The sequence below is a fragment of the Stegostoma tigrinum genome, chromosome 17 (assembly GCF_030684315.1).
Source record: "Stegostoma tigrinum isolate sSteTig4 chromosome 17, sSteTig4.hap1, whole genome shotgun sequence".
Taxonomy (NCBI): Eukaryota; Metazoa; Chordata; class Chondrichthyes; order Orectolobiformes; family Stegostomatidae; genus Stegostoma; species Stegostoma tigrinum.
Window position 1 is genome coordinate 59,467,089 of NC_081370.1, and position 24,854 is coordinate 59,491,942.

Sequence of the window (24,854 nt, forward strand, 5' to 3'; positions counted from 1 at the left end):
TTTGTAACTTGGCATCAATTATGAATGTCACAACTCTCCCAACATGATTGTGTGACCAAAACAGGGCAGTGTTGCACGCAATTTAACCAAAAATGAGGATTCTACAGAAATGTTATAAGTACCAGTTAGATGATGACTGGCAGTTAACTGATAGGCTTTATTTAAATTTTAAGCCAGGCACATTGACTTGATTGGTCAAGGCATTTCCCTGAACCGGCGAATTGCTGTCACCCATTTTGTTGAATTAAAGAAGACACTGGTTGTGTACATTTTCCTTCAAATATAAAGCGAAAGGGGTAGATTTACTGATAGAGAAAGCTTCCAGCCAGTGAACCACACTGAGAGCCTAACCCTATGTTGGTAGTCAGTGTAATTCTCAGCACACTTGGGATTATTTACCACTTGCTGTTCAATGTGCTATTACATCAAATGTCGGATGATGTGTTTTAAATTTTGGAAGCATAGGCTATGATAACTGAAAAGCCAAAGGGATATAGGTTTCACATGGTTCATCAGCTTTTAGGGCACAGAACCCAAACGCTTGGGATCACAGCAGCTCAGAATTTCATGTACCACATTTTTCCTCTGTGTGATATGCAAGATGTCTCTTAAGCTTGATGGTGGTGGAAACAGCTTGAAATAGCTGACTTCACCTATTAGTTCAACTCTTGCCTCCCAGCCTGCCTTGAACCTTGCAACTCACCTACCGTCGCAACAGGTCCACAGCAGACGCCATCACGCTGGCCCTACACTCAAACCTGAAACATCTGAATAGCAAGGATACCTATGTCAGGCTCCTGCCTATTAACTACAGCTCCACCTTCAGCAGCACAATTCCAACCAAACTAATCTCCAGACTCTGAGACAGAGGTTACTGCTCCACCATCTACAATTGGATCCTCATCTTCCTGATCCGCATACTGCAATCAATGAGAATAGGCAACAACGCCTCCTCCTTGATAAGCCCCAACAAAGCTGTACTCTAAGCCCCTCACTATACTCCTCATACACTCATGGCTGTATAGCCTAATTCTGTTCTAACTACATCTACAAGTTTGCTATGACACCATTATTCTAGGCCAGATCTCAAAAAATCATGAGACAGAATACAGGAAAGAGATAGAATGATGATGGCATGGTGTAAAGACAACAATTTCTCCCTCAATGTCAGCAAAATGAAAGAGCTGGTCATTGACTTCAGGATGCAAGGTTGAGGGCACGCTTCTGCCTACATCAGTGGTGCTGAGGTGGAGATGGTCGACAGCATCAAGTTCCTAGGAGTGATAATCACCACCAATCTGTCCTGGTACACTCACATTGACAACACGGTCAAGAAAGCACAATAAAACGGCTTTACTTCCTCAGGAGGCTAAGGAAATTTGGCATGTCCACAAGGATTCTTACCAATTTTTACAGAAGCACCTTAGAAAGCATTAAATGCTGATGCATCATGGATTGTTAAAGTAATTTCATGGTCCAGGGCCATAAGGAACTACAGGGAATTGTGATCAAGGCCCAATCCATCACTCAAGCTAATCTTCCATCCACTGACTCAATCAATACTTCTCACTGCCTCTGGGAGGCAGGCAACATAATCTAAGACCCTTCCCCCATTCTCTTACAATCTTTTCCAACCTCTTCCATTGGGCAGAAGACACAAAACCTTAAGCACATGGATGACCAGCTTCAAGAACAGCTTCTTCTCCACTGTTATTAGATTTTTGAATGGGCCTCTCAAAGTTCAAATTTAATGTTGATCTCGCTCTTTATGCATCTTCTCTGCAGACGTAACATTGTATTCCTCACTCTCTTCTATTGCCATAATACTTTATATGGGAAGATCTGCCTGTACTGCACACGAAACAAAATTTTTCAATGTACCCCAGTACTTATGACAATAATAAAGCAAATCAAACCATTTAGCAATTTTCAATCATACAGTAGAAATTCTGATTTTCGTAAACTGTGATATTCTTGCAAACTGTACTAATGCATGCAAGATGACAAGTTTGGACAATGCTTCAGATTTTCACCAATAGTCATGACCTGTATGCCCAAATGACTGCTTGAAATATTTCTTCCCAGCATCTCACTACTTCCTTTAAAATTGAGCCATTGACCCTCCCACTTTCTTAGTTCCCCAGGATTTCTTCAAAATCCTCACTCTATTACAGAACCATCCAGTTGCTCTTGACTCTTGACCGAAATTCCGACACAGAATCTGTGTAGCTCAGCTGCTGTCCCAGCAGTATAACCATGTTTAGCTCTCCTAACATGGAATCTTTCTCTCCTACGCTAACATAGAGTCAACCCACTTTCTCTCCTTTTCTAAATAACTATAACCTTCCCATGTTAACTGCAGAACTGTCCTCAGTGGCTTACTGAAGCACTTACAGAAGTCCTCTTCTCGAACTGTAGCCAGAATTGAACAACCAACAATAGCAAACCCTTAGGACTATCTACACACATTATGTTAGAATGTTGACATTTTGCCTGAAAATTGATTTTCAGCAAAACATTTCTGACAAAAATAAGGGTTCATCACAGTAGCCCCATTAACATTCCGAGTAAAATGATACAAGGTGCCTCACAGAAGTGCTGAAGAACAAGAATGGGACACCAAACCACTTCAACAGGCATTAGGACAATAAACAAAGGACCGGTCAAAAAAGGAGGAGATGAGGAAAGAGAGGTAGAAAGGAGAACGGTTGAAGGAGAGAATTCCAGAGCTTTGGATGTGTCAGACAAAGGCATAGTAATAACAGTACTGTAATCAAGAGGAAGGATACTCAAGAGGCTAGAATTGGAGATGAACAGATACCTCAAAAAGTTGTTCAGTTTCAGGAGATTCCAGAGATAGAGAGGAGTGAGGGGTTAGAGGAACTGAAAACAACGATGAGTGCTAACATTGAAACGCTGATAACCAGGGCGTATACAGATTACGGAACAAAGGGGTGATGGGAGGTGAGATTTGTTTCTAATTGGAATACAAGTATCAGAGTTTTGGATGACCTCAATTAACAGAGGGTAGGCCAGTCAGCTGTGAAACAGTGAAGTCGAGAATAAGAAAGGCATGGACGAGCATTTTGGTAATTAATAAATTGAGACAGGTGTAGAGGCAGGCAGTGTGACAGATTTGGAAACGGGCGGTCTCGGTAATGATGTGGCTTTTTGGTCAGAAACTCTCCTCAGGTTCAAATCTGACCATGAGGTTACAAGCAGCATGGTTCAGCCTCAAACATTTCCAAAACAGAAGGATGAAGTCACTGTCTACAGAACAGCACCTGGGAAGTTCTTTGGTTTTTCACAAACTTTCGGCACGTTCTGTACTTGATGTTAGGTACTTAGTGCTGTGATAATTAAGCAACAATAGAAGGATTGAGAGAATGGATGGTGTTATGGTGGTGGATGATGTTAACACATATGTAGAAACTGACACTTTACTGCTGGAAAACACACAGCAGCAGCATCTAAATGAGAAATAGGAGGTAGGCAAGGACAGAGCACTGGGGGAACAGTGCAGGGATGTACATAGAAGCCACGGCAAGTGGTTTTCCAGCCATAAGCAGGATGGTAAGAACTGATCCAGGTGTGCACAGTCTCACCAGCTGGATGGTGGCAGGGTGGTCTTGGAGGAGGAAGGTGTGGACCATTATGTTAAGGGGGGCATAGAAAGATTGTGAATGACCATTTATCATACTAAAGGAACTATATAATTGCACATTACTATTAAAGGGTTTAAAGGATGATTGTAACCCACTCACTAGCCATGATACCATGATGCGTTTTCATGAAGGAGGTAGATATAGCTCTTGTGGCTAAAGGGATCAAGAAATATGGAAGGGGGTGGGTGGGATTAGGGTACTGAGCAACCAGGAACATATTCAATGGCTTGAGGGGCCTATTCCTGCTCTTATTTCTAAGTTTATATGACATCTTTATCGCTATAGATTACAAAGCTGAGAATGGCTCATGTTTGGAATAAGTTGTTCAGTGAGACCTATGGTTCTGCTGATATCAATGAATTGAAAGGAAACTGTGCAGGTATTTGTTCTGGAGATTAACTGAGGAGCACAGGAAGAAAAGCCCATTCCCTTTTTGGAGCTGAGAAGGTGAAATATGGGAGAAGTTTTTCTGTCCCTTTTACAGTGCTCCAGCGAAGCTCAGTGCATGCCGGAAGAATAGCACCTTAGTTTCTCCTTGGGGACGCTGCAGCCTTCTGCATTTCATATCAAGTTTAATAACTTTAGGGCTTGAGCTCTCCCATGTTCTCATTCCAAACCCCAGACACCAGGCCTTGTTATCACACGGTCAGCTATTACACACAAACCATTGCTAGCCACTAACAGTCCCCATTAATAGTTATTCACCCTTCCACCCAAATCATCATCCACTCCGTGATAATGGGATCTGCAGATGCTGGAGAATCCGAGATAACAAAGCACAAAAGCCGACGTTTCGGACCTAGGACCCTTCAACAGAAAAATTTGTGCTCCTGAGATGCTGCTTGGCCCGCTGTGTTCATCCAGCTCCACACTTTGTTATCTCATTTTCCACTCCATTGTCTGTCCAACTGTTCTTCTCTCTCTTTGGGCTCTATCCCCACCTATCGTTTACTCCTTACCCCCTCTCCGCACCCTATCTTCTGCATATGAACCAAAACTTTCCTAGCTACTGTCTGTTCAGACTCAACCTGAAACATTAACTCTGATTTCTCTGCACAGATGCTGCCAGACCTGATGAGTTTTTCCATCAACTTGTTTTTATTTTTCAGTTGTTTGCTCATACCACCACGAGATATAAAAGTATACTCACCTCCACATAACCCTCTCCAAAACTGATTAATTCAGCAATGCCAAGGAACATAGCTCACTCACCTGCTGCAGCTGATGGTTACTCAGATGTGCTCCTCAACAAAGAAGACTTATCGAATAGTTAATTGTTAGAGGATCATCATCCTGGCCTCTTCCACCTAAGAGATGTGCTAAGCCATTCAAATAACAACTCAGAACTGGATAAAAACCAAAAAAACTGCAGATTCTGCAAATCAGGAACAAAAACAGAAGTTGCTGGTAAAGCTCAGCAGGTCTGGCAGCATCTGTGAAGAAAAAATCAGAGTTAACGTTTCGGGTCTGGTGACCCTTCCTCAGAACTGAGAACTGGACCCTGGGCTAAACAATAGCTCTCTAACCAATGGAACAGCTCCATCATGAGCTGCCTCACAATAGACTGAGGACGAAAGCTGGTCAATTCCTCCGATGCACAAGGCACTCAGGGGCATGATAAATATGTGGTGACATGTTATTTTAATTCAAGCATTTCCTTACCTGACTCAGTCACTCATTTATCTACATGCGACATCACATGAATGCGAGTCAGAGGTGGAATGTGTCAGGACTGCTCATTATTGAATTTGCACACCATCAGTGAGATGTATGTCAATGACTGATAACTCACCAAAGGAAGGCAGTGACATCCAATAATCCTGGTGTTATGTCAAGGCAGCCTTTATCTCTGATAAGGGAGATGTGCTTTTGTACAGGTAACTGGAAGCCAACGTAGCATGAAAGGTGCTAAATGGCCCCCACTTTTGAAAGCAGCGCTAGATGAGTTGATTAGGGAATGGCTTTTATCAGAGTTAACATTCTGCTCCCCTGTCGTGGGTAAAGATAGTTTTCATTAAGTAAAACTATATTGAGGCAAGGTGTAAATGTCCAATTTGTTGTTTCGGGGGAGAGTGGAAGTCTCTGAACCAAGCATTAATGATGCCCAAGGAAACCCTACAGGTAACAGTAAGATTTTAAGATTTTTGACCTCATCCTCACTGATCTGCTGGCTCCAAATTCATCTGTCAATGACAGAATCGAAAAGAATAACCACTGCAGATACTTCATGGAGACAAAGTCTCGTCTTCACATTGGAACACCCTCCATTGAGTTGTGTGGCACTATCATCATGCTAAATGGGACAGACTTTGAACAGACAAAGCAACTCAGGAGTAGGCATCTACGAGATGCTGTGAGCCATCAACAGCAGCAGAATTGTACTCCAGCAGAATCTGTGACCTCATGGCCCCCCACTCAACCATTACCATCAAGCCAGGAGATCAACCTTGATTCAATGGAGAGTGCAGGAGGGCATGCCAGGAGCAGCACCAGGCTTACCTGAAGATGAGATGTCAACCTGGTGAAGCCACTAAACAGGATTACTTGCACAACACGCGGCGAAAGGAGCAAGTGATAGAGAGAGCTAAGCGATCCCACAACCAGCGGATCAGATCTAAGCTCCACAGTCCTGCCACATCCAGTCATGAATTGTGGTGGGCAATTAAACAACTCACTGGAGGAGGAGGCTGCACAAATATTCCCATGATGGAAGAACCCAGTACATCTGTGTAAAAGGTAAGGCTGAAGCTTTCGCAGCGATCATCAGCCAGAAGTGCCGAGTGGATGATCCATCTTGGCCTCCTCCAGTGGTCCCCATAATCACAGATACACATCTTTGGCTAATCCAATTAAGCCCAACTGATATCAAAAAATGGTCAGATACATTTGGTACTGCAAAGGCCATGAGCCCTGACACCATTCTGGCAACAGGACTAAAGACATGAACTTCAGCCAAGCTGTTCCAGCACAGTTACAACACTAGCATCTACCCGACAATGTGGAAAATTGCCCAAGTATGTCCTGTACATAAAAAGCAGGACAAATCCAACCCGGCCAATCACCACCCCATCAGTCTCCTCTAAATCATCAGTAAAGTGATGGAAGGTGTCAGTAACAGTGCTATCAAGCAGCCCCTGCTCAGCAATAACCTGCTCAGTGACGCCCAGTTTGGGTTCCACCAGGCCCATTCGGCTCCTGATCACATTACAGCCTTGGTTCAAACATGGACAAAAGAGCTGAATTCCAGAGGTGAGGTGAGAGTGACAGCCCTTGATATCAAGGCTGCATTCGACTGGGTGTGGCGTCAAGGAACCTGAGCAAAACTGGAATCAATGGGTATCGGGGCAAAAACTCTGAGATGTCTGGAGCCATACCTGGCAGACAGAAGATGTTTGTGGTTGTTGGAGGTCAGTCATCCCAGCTCCATGATATTTCTGCAAAGGTTCCTTGGGGTAGTGTCCTAGGCCCAACCATCTTCAGCTGCTTCATCCATGACCTTCGCTCCATCATAAGGTCAGAAGTGGGGATGTTCATTGGAGATAGCATGATGTTCAGCACCATTTGCAACTCCTCAGATACTGATGCACACCATGTTCAAAAGCAATAAGATGTGGCCAGTATCCAGGGTAGGGCTGACAAGTGGCAAGTAACAACCCCACCACATAAACACCAGGCAATGACCGTCACCAACAGGAGACAAACTAACCATCAGCCCTTGACATTCAATGGTGTTATCATCACTTCCCCACTATCAATGTCTTAAGGGTTATCATTGACCAGAAACTCAACTGAACTAAGAACATACACATCGTGTCCACAACAGTAGGTCAGAGGCTGGAAATACTGCAACAGGTAACTCTGCTCCTGATTTCCCAAAGTCTGTCCACCATCTATAATGCACAAGTTCGGAGTGGAATGGAATATTCCCCCGAGTTGCCTGGATTGGTGAAGTTGCATCAGCATTCAGAAGCTCGACACCACTAAGAACAAAGCAACCCGCTTGATTGGCGCCCCATCCCCAAGCATCCACTCCTTCCACCACTGACACTAAGCAGCAGCAACATCTACCATCTTGAAAGTTGCCACCCAGGTTGACAGGGCTGTTAAGAAGGCATACAGTGTTTTAGCTTTTATTAATAGAGGGATCGAGTTCCGGAACCAAGAGGTTATGCTGCAGCTGTACAAAACTCTGGTGCGGCCGCTCTTGGAGTATTGTGTACAGTTCTGGTCACCGCATTATAAGAAGGATGTGGAAGCTTTGGAAAGGGTGCAGAGGAGATTTACTAGGATGTTGCCTGGTATGGAGGGAAGGTCTTACGAGGAAAGGCTGAGGGACTTGAGGCTGTTTTCATGAGAGAGAAGAAGGTTGAGAGGTGACTTAATTGAGGCATATAAAATAATCAGAGGGGAAGATAGGGTGAATAGGGAGAGTCTTTTTCCTAGGATGATGACAGCGAGCACAAAGGGGCATAGCTTTAAATTGAGGGGTGAAAGATATAGGACAGATGTCAGAGGTGGTTTCTTTACTCAGAGAGTAGTAAGGGAATGGAACACTTTGCCTGCAACGGTAGTGGATTTGCCAACTTCAGGTACATTTAAGTCATCATTGGATAAGCACATGGACGTACATGGAATAGTGTAGGTTAGACGGGCTTCAGATCGGTATGACAGGTTGGCACAACATCGAGGGCCGAACGGCCTGTACTGTGCTGTAATGTTCTATGTTCTATGTTCTATCTTCCAGATGCATAGCAGAAATTTGCTGGACAGCGCCTTCCAAACCCACAACCACTTCCGTCTTGAAGAACAAAGACAGCAGATACATGGGAACAGCATCCCCTAAAGGTCCCCCCTCCATCCTGACTTGGAAATATATCACTGTTCCTTCACTGTCTCTGGTTCGAAATCCTGTAAATCCCACACAAACAAAACTTTGAGTCTACCTACAGAACATGGACTGCAGCAGTTCAAGAGGCAGCTTATCACCACCTTATCAAGGGAACTAGGGATGAGCAATAAATGCTGGGCCCAGCCAGTGATGCCCACATTTGAGAAAGCTGAACAAACGTCACAGATGAAGCTTGAAACCGGAAATGAAGCGACAGGTTTGAAATTCTACGGTTTAGATGTTTTATGGAAGTTATGAATCCCTGGATTCAATAGCCCTTCCACATGAATGGAAGACATTGGGTTCAAATCCCTGACAAAAAAACTGTGCACAAAAAGCCCTCCTGACCTTCCAATGCAGGAGTGAGCGACAGCTGAAGTGTCTCTTTGGATAAAACATCAAGTCAAAGCCCCAACACCCTGCAGAGTGGCAAAAAAGAATCCATGCCACTTTTCAAAGAAGATAAAGAGAACTCTCCCTCAAATTTGTCCAATATTCCCACCACAGCCACCATTAAAAGCGATTGTCTGACTATTTGCCTCATTGTCTGTGTGAGATTTCACTGTGAATCATTGACTTTTCTTTTCTCTAATGGGGAGGTGATGGTCGAGCGGTATTTTTGCTCAACTATTAACCCAGAGACACAAGTAAAGCTCTGGGGACCTAGGTTCTGGCATTGCAGCAGTGAAATTTAAATTCAATAAAAGTCTCAATTAAGAACCTAATGGCAATCACAGGCAAATTTCTGCAAAATAGCCATCTGGTTTACTTCTGTGCTTTCAGGAAGATTAACTGGTCTGAGCCACATTGACCCATCCTACTGGTTGACTTTTATCTGGCGATGGGCAATAACAGCTGGCATGATCAGCAGTGCCCACATCCTGTGAATGAATTAAATTTTTAAAATTGCTGCTCTGTTTCCTTTGCTACAACAGTGACTTCATTTCCCACATAGGTGTCCAAAATTCGAAGGCATTAGTTTAAGGTGAGAGAGGAAAAATTTAAAAGGCACCTAAGGAGCAGTTTTTTCACACAGAGGGTGGGGCATGTGTGGAATGAGCTGCCAGAGGAAGTGGTGGAGGCTGGTACAATTACAACATTTAAAAGGCATCTGGATGGGTATATGAAGAGGAAGGGTTTAGAGGGATATGGGCCAAAAGCTGGCAAATGGGACTAGGTTAATTGAGGATATTTCGTTGGCATGGATGAGTTGGACCCAAGGGTCTGTTTCCATGCTGTACAGCTCTATAACTCTGCAAATTGCTCTATGACTCTGCAAATTGCTCTATGACTCTGCAAATTGCTTGGGGATTTTCTGGTATTACTGGATTGAAACATAAATGCAAGCCTGTCTGACATTCACACAGAGAGATCAAACAATGGTTTCCAGATGCCAACCGTGAAAATTCGCACAAAGGGAACAGGCTGTGAGCTCGAGCATTAATGTGCTGGCACGTTGATATATAAGAGCTAGAAATATTTATGGAGTTAAGACCGGTTCAAAGAAAATTTCATCTACCTTATTTTTCACAAAGTAACATGTGACAGGCTTTGGGAGCCTTTTAACATTTCAGTCCATGGGCTATTATTCATATTGTGTTAGTTAATCGACATCAGTTCTCAGGTCTTGATACTATTTTGTTCAGGGAACCATCAAGCCAAGTTAGATACAACACAGAGTGGAGCTGCAGGAATGCAGCAGGCCAGGCAGCATCAGAGGAGCAGGAAAGTTGACGTTTTGGATCGGGACCCTTCCTGCTCAGACTCCAGTATCGGCAGTTCTTGCTATCTCTGGGCCAAGTTAGATTCTGCCTCAACTCCTGTGCCTCATGCACTCCCTGGCACCCTTCCTGAAGTTAATATAAGGAATATGATTGCAGAGTAATGACTAAACCTGGGAGGTTCTAAATCCAATGACTCACTGCTGCATTGTAATGAGGCTATGTACTAAGGCTAAGAAATACTTTATTCACCTTTTAATCATCAGCTTCCAATCAGCACCATGCATGTTGCTCGCAGTTTCCCACATTGAGGTGTAAACCCAATCTTTCCACCAAATTGTACCCACATGTTCTGGTCGGTTTATAGAGTGAGAAGCTGATTGAGAAACTCAAGGAAGCAATTGCAAGATAATTGGCCTCTGGAAAAGGTGAGAAAGAGAAGAGGTGATGCTGGCAACCACAAGCAAGCACATCATTGACCTGAGGACAGGGGAGCAACATCAGGAGGTGGGGCAAACACTGAGGCTATGCAAATGTCCTTTCGAGAGGCTGCCAATCCCGCACAGTGCTTCCAGCATTTTCTGTCTTTATTTCAGATTCTCAGTATTAGTACTTTCACTTGACAGTACACAAACATTTGACTATCGTCTTATCGCTCCCCATCCTCTCCTTGAGGCATGCACTGATTGGCATTAGGGACTGACCTGTTGCCAACAGCTCTGTTATCTTTGGAACAAATTGCTGGAGAAACTCAGCAGATCTGGCAGAATCTGTGTCGTCAAAGCAAATCCTTCCTCGTTTTGTCTTATTTGTGTTGGGCTTGAGGTTGGATTGTTGTAATGAGCAGGAGCAGCATTCAATATGATCATGGCAGATCTGACAATGGACTTAACTCCACTTTCCTATCTACCAGATGCTCACCCAACCCCCATCACCACCAGCCTCTTAACCCTTAACAAGCAGCCATGCAAGACTGGATTAATGGTGATATCCACGTCCCTAGTGAGGAATGTCTAGTCTCCATTTGACTACAAATCAGGAATGTAGCAGCATGATACAAGAGAACAGCTACTCCTTACTTCCTCACAGCAGCCCCACTGGGAAATCCAAGTCGCTGCGTCATTGTGCTCATTTATCCATTTATCCAGATACAAAGCTGTCCTAGCTTTTCTTTCTCTTAAAGTGTGATTCCAAATAATGTGCTTCTTTCGACACACTTTGTTATTCTTTGAATCAGTTCATCAATCATCTGCTGCCCCTCCTCAAAACACAGCAACTGCACTAAATTTAACCTGCCTGCATATTTTTGCTCCATGGCCTTGCTATTTTAAAGTAGGGATTACAAGCAAATTAGATTTTCAATTCCAAATAACTTCAGGATTCCAACACTATTTTTATTTCCATCCAAGCGAGTGTGCTAGACAACCAATCTGGGAAGAAGAGCTCATTCCAAAAGAAATGATTGTGAGACCAACGAAAAACATTACTTGCGAAAATTAACACAAAATATTACACACTATGTTGACAACCTTCTTAAAAAGCTCACAAATGAACATTTTTCATGAGGTGGGATTTTCCTTTCTTTGTGAGGATTAGCATGTTAGCCTGTGCTGAATATTACCCCCAATCTAATCTACACAAGCAACAGAGTAAATTCTTTTATTTAGATTAATGTATTCAAGTGCTTGAATCAACCAATTCTGAAACATGCAGAGCAATTTCAAAACTCATTCCAGTGAAGTAACTCTGACAATAAACTGCTCTATTTCTACAGTGCAATGTCTGAAATGGAGGAGGGTGAGAAAGTGAATAGGTTACTTACCATCTGAGATTGATTCTTCGGACAGCCATTGATGTCTTCAATCTTTTCGTTTGCTGAAAAATGAAGGAAGTGGTGTGTTTAAATTTCTCAGCTTATTGAGCAGAATAGCTCTTTGGAAGTAGGGCAGATCATCAACAAGCAACCTCACCAAAGCAGAGATACACTCGTTAGGATTACGCACTGTTTTCTGCTGGGTGGCATCTACCCAACCCATAGCAGCTGAGGAGCAAGGTCATCCTTTAAAAGCAGACAACTGCACAACAGCTATGCTTAACCCCTTCCACGCGTGTTCCTCTTTGCTTTCCATCAACTGTCTGCATGCATGGGGTGGGTCAAGTATGCCATACTGTCTTGGGCAGGATTAGGTTTCATGACTATTCTGAACACAAAAAAAAAATAGACAGGGATAGCACGGATGGAAACTGCATGAAGTCTCCGTGTAAGTGCAATTAGCTGCTGGAGTTCAAATACTTTGTCTACCTCGTGTCTATCAATTGATTTTTCCTGTCCCCACCTGCTGCCAACTGTTCAAGCATGACAAAGACTTACATATAGACCCACTGTGCCAACTCATGCCACCCTGTGTTGATGTTCACCTATATCTGACACAGCAGTCCTGTTGTTAGCACACAAAACCGCTCAAATGTGCACACATGGTACAGGAGCAGGCCATTCAGCCTGCAAGGCAATGGCCAAGTGGTATTATCACTAGGCTGTTAATCCAGAAACCCAGATAATGTCCGAGAGACCCAGGTTCAAATCCCACCATGGCTGATGGTGGAATTTGAATTCAATTTAAACAAAAAAAATCAGGATTTAAGAAACTAATGGTGACCATGAATCCATTGTCAATAGTCAGGAAAAACCCATCTGGTTCACTAATGTCTTTTAGGGAAGGAAACTGCCATCCTTACCTAGTCTGGCCGATGTATGATTCCAGGCACACTGCAATGTGGTTAACTCTGAACTGCTCTCTGGGAAAATAGGGATGGGTAATGACTGCTGCCTGGCCAGTGATGCCCTCATCCCATGAATGAATAAACAAAAATAAATCTTACTTCACCATTCATAAGATCCAAACTGATCTGAATATGGCCACAAGTCCAAATTCCTGCTAGTCTTTTATCTCCTTTCTCACCCAGAATTGATTCACCTCTGCCTTAAAACTTTTCAAAGACGCTGCTTCAGATGCCTTTTCAGGGAAAGAATAAAGCAAAAGGCAGGAAAATGGGGTTGAAAACTATCAGACCAGCCATGATCTCATTGAATGGGAGAGTGGTTCAATGGTCTGAATGGTCTACTTCTGCTCGTAAATCTCATCAGTCTTATAAGTCAATTTTTTATTTGGGATTACTAGCTATGGGACAAATGTTGTTTGGGATACTGGCAGAATTCCCCTGCTCTACTCAAATGCCATTCCTAGAGATCTTTTAATACCCGAATACAAAAATTCAGCTTTAGCATCTCAAGCAAAAAACAGCATCACTGAACACCCAAACAGCCTCAACACCTTCTCCCCATTCTCCCTCCTTAACTCCCACCTTAGGGCGGCACGGTGGCTCAGTGGTTAGCACTGCAGCCGCACAGCGCCAGGGACCCGGGTTCGATTCCACCCTCAGGTGACTGTCTGTGTGGAGTTTGCACATTCTCCCTGTGTCTGCGTGGGTTTCCTCCAGGTGCTCCAGTTTCCTCCCACAGTCCAAAGATGTGCAGGTTAGGTGGATTGGTAGGCTAAATTGCCCATAGTGTCCAGGGATGTGTAGATTAGGTGAGTTATAGGGGCATGGGTCAGGGTGGGATGTTCTGACGGTCGGAGTGGACATGTTGGGCCAAAGGGCCTGTTTCCACATTGTAGGGGATTCTATGATCTATGATTACAATGAGCATAGCATGCTCCAACCCTGGTGTGGGCCGTCAGCTCATGACGCTCTACTGCAGGGCAAGAGCTACCAGAAAGATGAAGTAAAGATGAAAGAGCTAAAGTGGACACCAAGCTCATGGGAGGCAGTGAGAATCTGTGACTGGGCACGAAAACCACAGTTCTCAAGGAGATTTTGAACAGATTGAGCAGCACAGGGAGGTTCAAGGAAAAAGGAGAAAACTAACTGGAGACTTTCAGGCATTCAAAACAAGTGATTACTAAGGTCAGGTCAGCAAAATATTTGACAAAAAGCAGAGGACCCAGCACCGATCGTTGTGGGACACCGCTGGTCACAGGCCTCCAGTCCAAAAAGCAACCCTCCACTACCACCTTTCGGGTGGCATCATTGTGGCACTGCAGGAGGGCCAGGATGGACATGTCGTCCGAGGAGTTGGGGGGGGGGGGGGGGCGCGGTGAGAGAGCTGAAATGGTTCGCGACTGGGAGGTGCAGTTGTTTGTTGCGAACTGAGCGGAGGTGTTCTGCAAAGCGGTCCCCAAGCCTCCGCTTGGCTTCCCCGATGTAGACAAGACCACAACGGGAACAGCGGATACAATATGTCACGTTAACAGATGTGCAGGTGAACATCTGTTGGATGTGAAAAGTCTGGAATGGGGGTGAGGAAGGAGATGAAGGGGCAGGGTAGCACTTCCTGTGGTTGTAGGGAAAAGTGCCAGGTGTGGTGTGGCTGGAGGGGAATGTGGAGCGGACAAGGGAGTCACAGAGAGAGTGGTCCCTCTGGAAAGCACATAAGGGTGGGGAGGGGAAAATGTCTTTGGCGGTGTGGTCGGATTACAGATGGCGGAAATGTTGGAGGATGATGTGTTGGATTTGGAGGTTGGCGGGGTGGTACACGAGGATGTGAGGGATTCTGTTTTGGTTATGATTGCGGATAGGGGGTGTGAGAATTGCGGGAAAAACGGTCGAGGGCATTTTCGATCACTGTGGAGGGGAAGCTGCGGTTCTTGAAAAAAGTAGATATCTGGGATGTTCGGGAGTAGAATGCCTCATCTTGGGAGCAGATGTGGCAGAGGCGATGGAATTGGGAATAGGGGATGGTCTTTTTACAGGAAGGTGGGTGAGAGGAGGAATATCCTAGGTAGTTGTGGGAGTCAGTCGGCTTAAAATGGATATCGGTTTCCAGTGGATGCCGGAGATGGAGATAAAGGGGTCTAGGAAGGAGAGACAGGTGTCAGAGCTGGTCCAGGTAAACTTAAGGTTTGGGTGGAAGGTGTTAGTGAAGTGGACGAACTGTTTGAGATCCTCGTGGGAACACAAGGCGGCACCGAAACAGTCATCAATGTAACAGAGGAAGAGATGGGGGATAGGACGAGTGTAACTTTGGAAAAGGGATTGTTCCACATACCCTATAAAGAGGCAGGCATAGCTTGGGCCCATGCGGGTACCCATGGCCACCCCCTACGTGTGTAGGAAGGGGGAGGAATTAAAGGAGAAGTTGTTGAGGGTGAGGATGAGTTTGGATAAGTGGAGGGGGACTGGTTGGGCCTGTGGGACAGGAAGAAGCAGAGGGCCTATAGGCCATCTGCATGGGGAATAAAGGCGTGTAGGGACTGGATGTCCACAGTAAAAATGAGGTGTTGGGGACCGGAGAATTGGAAGTTCTGAAGGAGGTGGAGGGCATGGGTGGTGTCACAGACATGGGTAGGGAGTTCCTGGACAAAGGGATAGAAAATGGAGTCCAAATAGGAGGAGATGAGTTCGGTGGGACAGGATCAGGCAGAGACAATGGGTCGACCAGGGCAGGCAGGTTTGTGGATTTTGGGAAGGAGATAGAAGCAGGCGGTGCCGGGTTGGGGAACCATGAGGTTGGAGGCTGTGGTTGGGAGGTCACCTGAGGTGATGAGGTTGTGGATGGTTTGGGAGGTGATGGTTTGGTGCTCAGGGGTGGGGTCATGATCCAGGGGGCGGTAGGAGGAGCTATCGGAGAGTTGGTGCCTGGCCTCAGCAATGTAGAGGCCAGTGCACCATACTACAACTGTGTGTCCCTTGTCTGCGGGTTTGATGGTGAGGTTGGGATTGGAGTGGAGGGAGCGGAGGGCTGCCTGTTCTGCAGGGAAGAGGTTAGAGTGGGTGAGAGGGGTGGAGAGGTTGAGGCGATCAATGTCTCAATGACAATTAGAGATGAAGAGGTCGAGGGAGGGTAGCAGGCCTTGGGGTGGTGTCCAGGAGGAGGGCTTGTGTTGGAGGTGAAAGAAAGGGTCAGCAGAGGGAGCGTTAGGCTCATGATTAAAGAAATTGGTGCCGAGGCGGACGCGGCAGGAGAACTGCTGAATGTGCAACCAAGAGTTATTTTCATCGATGTGTTGGTGGAGGGGGACAAAGGTGAGTTCTTTATTGAGGACTGTGGAGGGGAAGTTGCGGTTCTTGAAAAAAGTATCACTGAACATCCAAACAGCCTCAACACCTTCTCCCCATTCTCCCTCCTTAACTCCCACCTTAGGGTGGCACAGTTGCTCAGTGGTTGGCACTGCTGCCTCACAGCGCCAGGGACCGGGGTTTGGTTCCACCCTCAGGTGACTGTCTGTGTGGAGTTTGCACATTCTCCCTGTGTCTGCGTGGGTTTCCTCCGGGTGCTCCAGTTTCCTCCCACAGTCCAAAGATGTGCAGGTTAGAGTGGATTGGCCATGGATTGGCCATTTGTCCTCAGTAAGGGGGAGGTCTGGGGGGATGGTGAAGACTCGGCAGGGGTCAGCATCATTGTCTTGTCTCGAGATGCTGGCTGTGAAGGTGATGGGCGGAGTGACGTCAGCGGTGGGCCTAAGAAGATTTTTCACAGCAAACAGATATTCACCTGCACATCTGTTAATGTGATATACTGTATCCGCTGTTCCTGTCGTGGCCTCCTGTACATCGGGGAAACGAAGCGGAGGCTTGGGGGCCACTTTGCAGAACACCTACGCCCAGCTCACAATAAATAACTACACCTCCCAGTCGTGAATCATTTCAACTCACCCCCACCCCCACCCCCTCAACTCCTCAGACGACATATCCATCCTGGGCCTCCTGCATTGCCACAATGACACCTCTCGAGAGGTGCAGGAACAGCATCTCATATTTCGCTTGGGAATCCTGCAGCCCAAGGGTAGCAATGTGGACTTCACAAGCTTCAAAATTTCCCCTCCCCCGACGACATCCCAAAACCAGCCCAGCTAGTCCCTGCCTCCCTCACCATTCCTCCCACCTCAAGCCCCACCCTCATCTCCTATGCACTAACCTCATCCCACCCTCCTGACCTGTCCATCCTCCCCGGACTGACCTATCCCCTCCCCAACTCCCCACCTACACTCACCTTCACTGGCTCTAACCCTGCCTCTTTAACCTGTCTGTCTCCTCTTATCCTATCTTCTCCTTTATCCATCTTCTATCTGCCTCCCCCTGTCTCCCTAATTATTTCAGAATCCCCTTCCTCTCCCCCTCCCTCATTTCTGAAGAAGGATCTCGACCCGAAACGTCAAACATCCCTGCTCCTCTGATGCTGCATGGTCTGCTGTGTTCATTCAGCTTCACACCGTGTTATCTCAGAGTCTCCAGCATCGGCAGTTCCTACTATCCCTCCACTACTACCCTCTGTCTCCTACCTTTGAGCCAATTTTGTATCCAAATGGCTAGCTTTTCCATGCATTCCACATGATCTAACCTTGCTAACCAGTCTCCCGTGAAGAACCTTGTCGAATGTTTCTTGGAAGTGGAATTACAGGTAGCTAGGAGAGTGAAGAAAGCATTTGGTATGCATGCCTTTATTGGTCAGGGATTCATAGAATCATCACTGTGTGGAAACAGGCCCATATTGACACACAGAGCATCCCACCTGGACCTATCCCCCTAATCTATGCACCCATGAACACGATGGGCAATTTAGCATGGCCAATCCACCTAGTCTGCACATCTTTGGTCTGTGGGAGGAAACTGGAGCACCCGGAGGTAACTCATGCAGACACGGGGAGAATGTGCAAACTCCACACAGACAGTTGCCCGAGGCTGGAATTGAACCCGGGTGCCTGGTGCTGTGAGGCTGCAGTGCTAACCACTGAGCCACCAGTGTCCTCTGAGGGAATGAGCTGGCTTCAGGTTCTTGTGACTGAGCTAGTAATCCAGAGACCGAGGTAATGTTCTGCGAACTCAGGTTCAAATCCAAGGCAGATGGTGGAATTTGTATTGGAGAGAATCTGGAATTAAGAGTCTAGTGATATTCATGAAACCATTGTCGATTGTTGGAAAACAAACCGAACTGATTCACTAACATCTCTTATGTGTTCCGGCCCACGTTCAACTCCACTCCTACAGCCTTTGGACATTTAGGGATGGGCAACAAATGCTGGCCTAGCGAGCAACATTCGGGTTCCGTTCATGAATTTAATGTAATACCCCCATATTCCCCCTCATTTTTCCCAGATTGGGGTAATTCAAAGCCCTGCCATGTAACCCACCAGGCAGGATGTCCCATCCTGCCTGTCGGAAAGTTGGCTGTTTGTGCAGCCTGCTAGGAATGATGCTCATCAATGGTTGGTGGGCTGAGGACCAGGCCTAGCAGAAAGGTTTACTGGGGTGGGGGACAGCACAGGCTGCAGGTGTGGAGGAAGTGGGGTTAAAGGCAAGGGCAGGAGTTGGCCTTCTGTGTCCTTATAGCAGAGGTGATGTCTTAGCAGGATTGTCTGCCTCCAGGAAAATGCCTGTTACAAGGTCAATTCAATATTTACAACAAAAGCATGTTAAGGGGATTGCCAGCATCAAAAAGTGGGAGGGCTGTAGGGATAGACGGAGGGGACTAAATCAAAATGGAGTTGGAGGGGGAATGAAGCAATGTATCCTCTGCAGTGACCACCTCTCTCTAACATCACAGAGAGCACTGATGGGCACCACATGCTCTCTCTCCAAGGACACGTGGACTCGAAGGTAACTGCAGAACAGGGGCAGGCAGTTTGCAGAGATGACCCCCCTCATGATTCCCCACCTGGGCCTGTTCATAGCCGCCTGGCCAGGCCCGGGTGCAGACTCACAAGGAGCTGCTCCAATCTGAGCACGACCCTCCGCACCAGGTGCCCACAGGCGAGAAGTGTGGGGCTGAAGTGCAACCAAAAACAAAGATGTTGCAACACACTAAAAGAAAAGGAGGTGGAAACACCTACAACCAATATATACATGATCCACAGTGTCCACAGTGCCACAAAATAAACAGCTGGGCTGGGAGTCCGTGAACCACTGTATTCAGTGGTTATACAGGGCTGCTGCATGCAACACACTCTACCCCAGGTCCCCAGGGTTGCCACCAGTAATCGACTGAATTTAAATGCCATGAATTAGCCACATATTTGGTGGTGGCTCTCCCCTATACACCCCCATATATACTCCCATTTCAAATGGGCAACTCCTTAATTTTAAAGCGTGTGCCTTAGTTCCAGATTCCCTGTAAGAATGGAACAGCCTCTGAATCAGGGTTTCCTCTCATTTGTTTCTCTCTGGGTGGAGCTCCAAAGTTTATGAGCAGCCATAGCTTCCAGAACCAGGAGTCAATGCTGCCGCGGATGTTGGCGTGGTGCACACCAAGCAAGGAAGAACTGCACATGTACACAGTTTAAGGGAACTGGGCTGGTAATCCACCAGACTAGTGCACTCAACATCTAGCCTGTCAAGTCCCATCAGAATCTGAAATGAATACAGAAAGTGCTGGAGAAACTCAGCAGGTCTGCCAGCAGCTGTGGAGAGAAAGCAGATTTAACGTTTCGAGTCTGGCGACTCTTCATCACAAAACATTAACTCCGTTTTCTCTCTCCATAGATGCTGCTGGATTGAATTTCTCTAGCAATTTCTGTTTTTGTCTCTGACCTTCAGTCTCCACAGTCCTTAGTGTTCTCCCATAATCGTGCTTCTCGCAACAAGATCACCTTCAATAAAATAATTTGTCGGAGCTCCATCATTTCTCTTTCCTACATTAAACTATTATGGGGAAATTGTAACTAAGCAAGGAACAGGTTTGAGTGGAAGGAGGGGCTACAATCTAAAAAAAAACCTGATTGTGAGCCCAAATATCTCTAACACATCCATTTCTGGCTTCAACAAAGATTGTCAAAGTAGGCAACGCACTCAAGGAAGCGATTTGTTACTTTAAACATGATCATGAGTCTGAAACTGTAACAAATTCGGCTGTCTATTCTGGATTTAACGCTATTGAAATCTGTTGTTGTTCCAGTGTTGGGGAAATGACACCACCAAAGCCGACAAAATCAATTTCCTTTTCCTGAGAACTGCACCAAAGGGATTAAAGGCACTGCTCACCTACAACCTGAATGATCTCAGCCAGGAGCACACCATCCCTCACATCCTGTTGCAGGTCCCTGATAAGATGCTTGTGGCCAGACTTTGCCAGGTAATGATTGGCCCAGTCGGTGTAAATCTGTTGAACAAAACAAAGTTCATTGTTTCACTCCAGCAATCAAGACCAAGTCATTCAATATGTTGTGCATTCTCAATACTGAAAGCACAGTATTGTGAATGTACTTGAGCATTATACAAGCAATGAATAGCATTTGATTAGAAGCTTGAATCTGAAATGTATTTTTCCAGGAATTCATGCTTTCTATTTACATGCAGATCACTGTGCTGCATAATTATCAAGTATTGCACAGTGAGAACATTCAGAATTTTGAAAAGAGTACTTAAAGAACACCAAAGAATCCCTTACAGCACAATGAATTAGTGAGTCAGAGACAACTTACTGATATAATGATAAAGCAAGAGTAGTTAATGACTGGCATTGATTGTACATTCTAGAAAGATCTAACAGTTGACTTCTGAACTACTGCATACTCTATGTACATCTTTATATTTGGACTTATAGCACAGCCTTTCTGTAATTTGCACACATTCTTTCTGTTACGTTTGCTTGGATAGTTTTACTATCTTCCTCACTGTAATCCATGCAAATACACACACTCCGCACATAAACACACAGAGTGACACACATATATGCACATAGATACACGCACAAACACACACACACACACACGTGCTCCATACACACACACATTCTCTTCAGCTGAACCAACCACTACGTAGATACAAGAATTTACACGTCATGAACTCCTCTCAACAATGACTTTTTAAGCTAACAGTAATGAGCTTTCACTGTACTCAAGAATACTTAATTTTTTTGGCAACATTAATATTTTGCAGAATGCAAAAGGCACTTGGAGCCAAACGATATATAAATATTCCAAGATAGTCAGTTTGGAAGCACTGGTTGTGAGAATTTAACTACAAATGAAACTTTGTTTTCTTCAAGTATAATTATAAAACTTTCTGGATTATGGGAGAAACATTTTTGTGTGTGGTGAATTTCAGACATTAACATCAGATGTAATTCTTGCTCGAATACAGTTCAACATGTGAGCACTAACCAGTTTGAGTGAGTGGTATATTCTGGATGTGAGTTTGCTCGCTGAGCTGGAAGGTTAGTTTTCAGACGTTTCGTCACCATTCTAGGTAACATCATCAGTGAGCCTCCGACGAAGCTCCGAAACTTCGTCGGAGGCTCACTGATGATGTTACCTAGAATGGTGACGAAACGTCTGAAAACTAACCTTCCAGCTCAGCGAGCAAACTCACATCCAGAACCTCAACCTGAGCTACAAATCTTCTCAAAACTCGCTAGTGGTATATTGATTGGCTTTCCCACAATATGGGGCATTATCGCTCAGTGTTTCCCCTCATGGGAGACTCTAAGGCTAGAGGTCATAGACTCAGAATGAAGCAGCACCAATTTCAGACTGAGATAAGGACAAATTTATTCTCTCAGAGGGTTGTGAGTCTTTAGAACTCCTTACCACAGAGACCTGTGGGGGCAGATTCCTTGTGCATAAGGCTGAGATAGAAAGAATCTCGACCAGTCGGGGAATCACGGGTTACAGGGAAAGGGTTGGAAAGTGGACATGAGGAATGTCAGATCAACCATGACCCGACTGAAGGGCAGAGCAAGCTCAAAGGGCCCAAATGGCCTAACCCTGTTCCTATTTCTTATTGTCTTACATTGCACTTTCCCAATGCACAGCCATGTAACACTTTCTGGTGGTGGTCTTTGGAAAGATTGGTAGCCCGCATTGGGACTGTGGAAGCTGGGTTCTAGTCACTGTACAGCAGCTAGTGAGCGAGTGAAATCTGGCCAATCTGCCTCAGAATGACAGCGGGTAGTGCTGCAGTGGGTAGATCGATGAATCCCCAGGGGAACAGATGATCTTCTGAGAATGAAAAAGGTTTACAACACAGGAGGTAATATGGCCCTGAGTGCCAGTGTTCGTTCTTTGAACGAGCTGCTCAATCACACCCTCTTCCTCCCCAATTCATCTTGCAAATTGTTCCAGCATCCGCTTATTCAATTCTCCTTCGAAGGATAGTTTGAGTCTGCTTCCATCACTCAGTCAGGTGTTCTGACTATAACAACTCACTATTCGGTTTCATTTCCCAAGTGACTTCAGTTTGTTGCTTTGTGGCAACTGGCAACCAATCTCTACCATCAAATCCCTTCATTATTTTAAACATCTCCATTAAATATCCTTGAGGAACTTCAGTTCAAAGAAAGTGCTTTCACATCTTCTGGTGTCTGTGCACAACAGAAGCCCCTCACACCTGATATCGCCGAAGGGCATGGCTACTAGCCCCAGAAAGGAAGACTGTCTCAGACAAATGGCCAGCAGCTCCAATCCCAGCATCACCCCATTGGTGGCTGTATGATGGGACTATACTCAGTAACCAATCAGGAATCAAGGAGGCGCCTGGGCTGGTACTTAAGCAGGGTGGCATCACCATGACGAATCAGAATAAATCAGGGATGAGGCTGGAGGGATGATGAGAGAACCCCTTCCTCTTCGCACCCCCATGACTACACCAAGTCAGCGTGTGCCTGCATCTGCAGGAAGAGGGCCTCAAAGTGGTCATTAATTGGTTACTTATGAGTTGCTAGTCGGCCATTTAGGGGCTCAACAGGTCCAAGAGATGACCTCTGCTGTTGAAGTACTGATGTTGGTAAGTGCAGGGACACCCTGCTCAATTTTACTACTGAGAGGAATCAAAATTTCCAGCAAATAGTTTCAATCTTCCCAATAGTTAGCTAAAAGGCATTTTCTTTTCACATTGTACTGGAGGTTGGACAAGTAATATGACAATTTTGAGGTGGTGGAGCAGATCAGAGAGGTAGCCACGAGGAAGGCCCGGATGTTGTCAGGTTAATAACCAGCATTCTGCTTTCAGGCTAGGTGGCTAAGGGGCAAAGTTCGAGATGAAAATTTGGAGGAAGTTTAGGACAGAGCTTTGAGGAACTCCAGAGCTGATAGTGCAGGAATAGAGAGAGTAGTTGGTTCTCTGACACATTTATTTCGCAAACACCATATTTTCATGGAGATCCCTGGTTCGGTATAGGTGATGTGCCTTCAGTACAGTGGTTGCTTATATCAAGCATTCAAAATACTTAATATTCTCCATCCTTTGTCTATTAATTTAATCATACACCGTCCAGAGCTACTGCCTCACCAGCATTTGGAATGGTTCATCTGACACTGCACTGCTGCAAACTATCAATTCAGAAAATTACAATTTTATTCGAATTCATCAACATACTGACAGCATTTCTGCATATTTCCTCCAAAACTAGTCTCCTGGTTCAACCAGCTGAAATATATTTAAAGTTGAGGAATAAACACAAGAGTTATAAATCTTGGTAGTGAACTGTTAATAACTATAACAAAGTCAGAACTATTTCTATTAGTTTAGGTTAGGGGAAAATTAATATGATTGGCAATCTTATGAATCTAACATTGAAAAGTGTCTATATTTGGTGATAAGATACATTTTAACTCCTTGTCTGTTTATAATTTGCTGCCTTTTGAAAAAGTAATTCTGAGAGTTTCAAGGGTCCAGTGGTCCATGTATGGTATGGAGTATTTCGCCTTTGTTTCTTATTCCAACCTGAGTTAGATATTAACCCATGGGCTTTCCAATTGCCTTTTATTTTTGAACGCATTTGAGAGCTGGGTTCAGGCATTTGACCTAATTATTTTCCAGCAACCTGGGCAAAAAAGGTGCCCACAGGAAAGAACTAGAATTTTCCAGCAATGGGCCATGTAGTATAACGGGTCACTACGCAAACATGTAAATGGCAGCCTGTATTGGTAATGGTATAATAAACCATGTGACAGCAGTCTCTGGAGAGAGAAAGGTGATTCTAATGTACAGCCTCACCCTTAGCTTACTTGTATAAACAGTTCCCAGAATGTTAAATAACAAGCTAGTATTACAAACAGGTTAGAATCTAGGGGTGTCTATGCCTTATGGTCTTATGCTGCTTCCTGATCCTTGCAAAGACATGACCTTGTCTAATATCCATCGCCATGATATAAGAACATAAGAACTAGGAGCAGGAGTAGGCCATCCCGCCCCTCAAGCCTGCCCCAACATTCAATAAGATCATGACTGATCCTTTTGAGACTCAGTTCCACTTACCCGCCCACTCACCATAATGCTTAATTCCTTTACTGTTCAAAAATTTATCTAGCTTTGCCTTAAAAACATTCAGCGTGGTAGCTTCAACCACTTCACTAGGCAGGGAATTCCACAGATTCACAACCCTTTGGGTGAAGAAGTTTCTCCTGACCTCAGTCCTACATCTGTTTCCCTTTATTTTGAGATGATGCCCTCTAGTGCTAGTTCCACTGCTAGCGGACACAACCTCCCTGCCTCCACCTTATCTATTCCCTTCATAATCTCATATGTTTCTATAAGATCTCCCCTCATTCTTCTGAATTCCAATGAGTATAATCCCCAGTCTACTCA

The 24,854-nt window shown here is 45.1% G+C and overlaps 1 protein-coding gene across 4 annotated transcripts in view; it reads right to left on the reverse strand.

Annotated features, from left to right (window-relative positions):
* Positions 1-24,854, reverse strand: part of nav2a (neuron navigator 2a) — a 566,581-nt gene that overhangs the window by 379,213 nt on the left and 162,514 nt on the right. For all 4 annotated transcript variants that reach the window (XM_059652190.1, XM_059652189.1, XM_059652188.1 and 1 more), the window contains exons 2-3: positions 20,310-20,427; positions 12,097-12,149 (exon numbers count right to left, since the gene is read on the reverse strand). In XM_059652190.1, the coding sequence (XP_059508173.1) occupies positions 12,097-12,149; positions 20,310-20,427 (171 nt within the window). The remainder of the gene's footprint in view (positions 1-12,096; positions 12,150-20,309; positions 20,428-24,854) is intronic.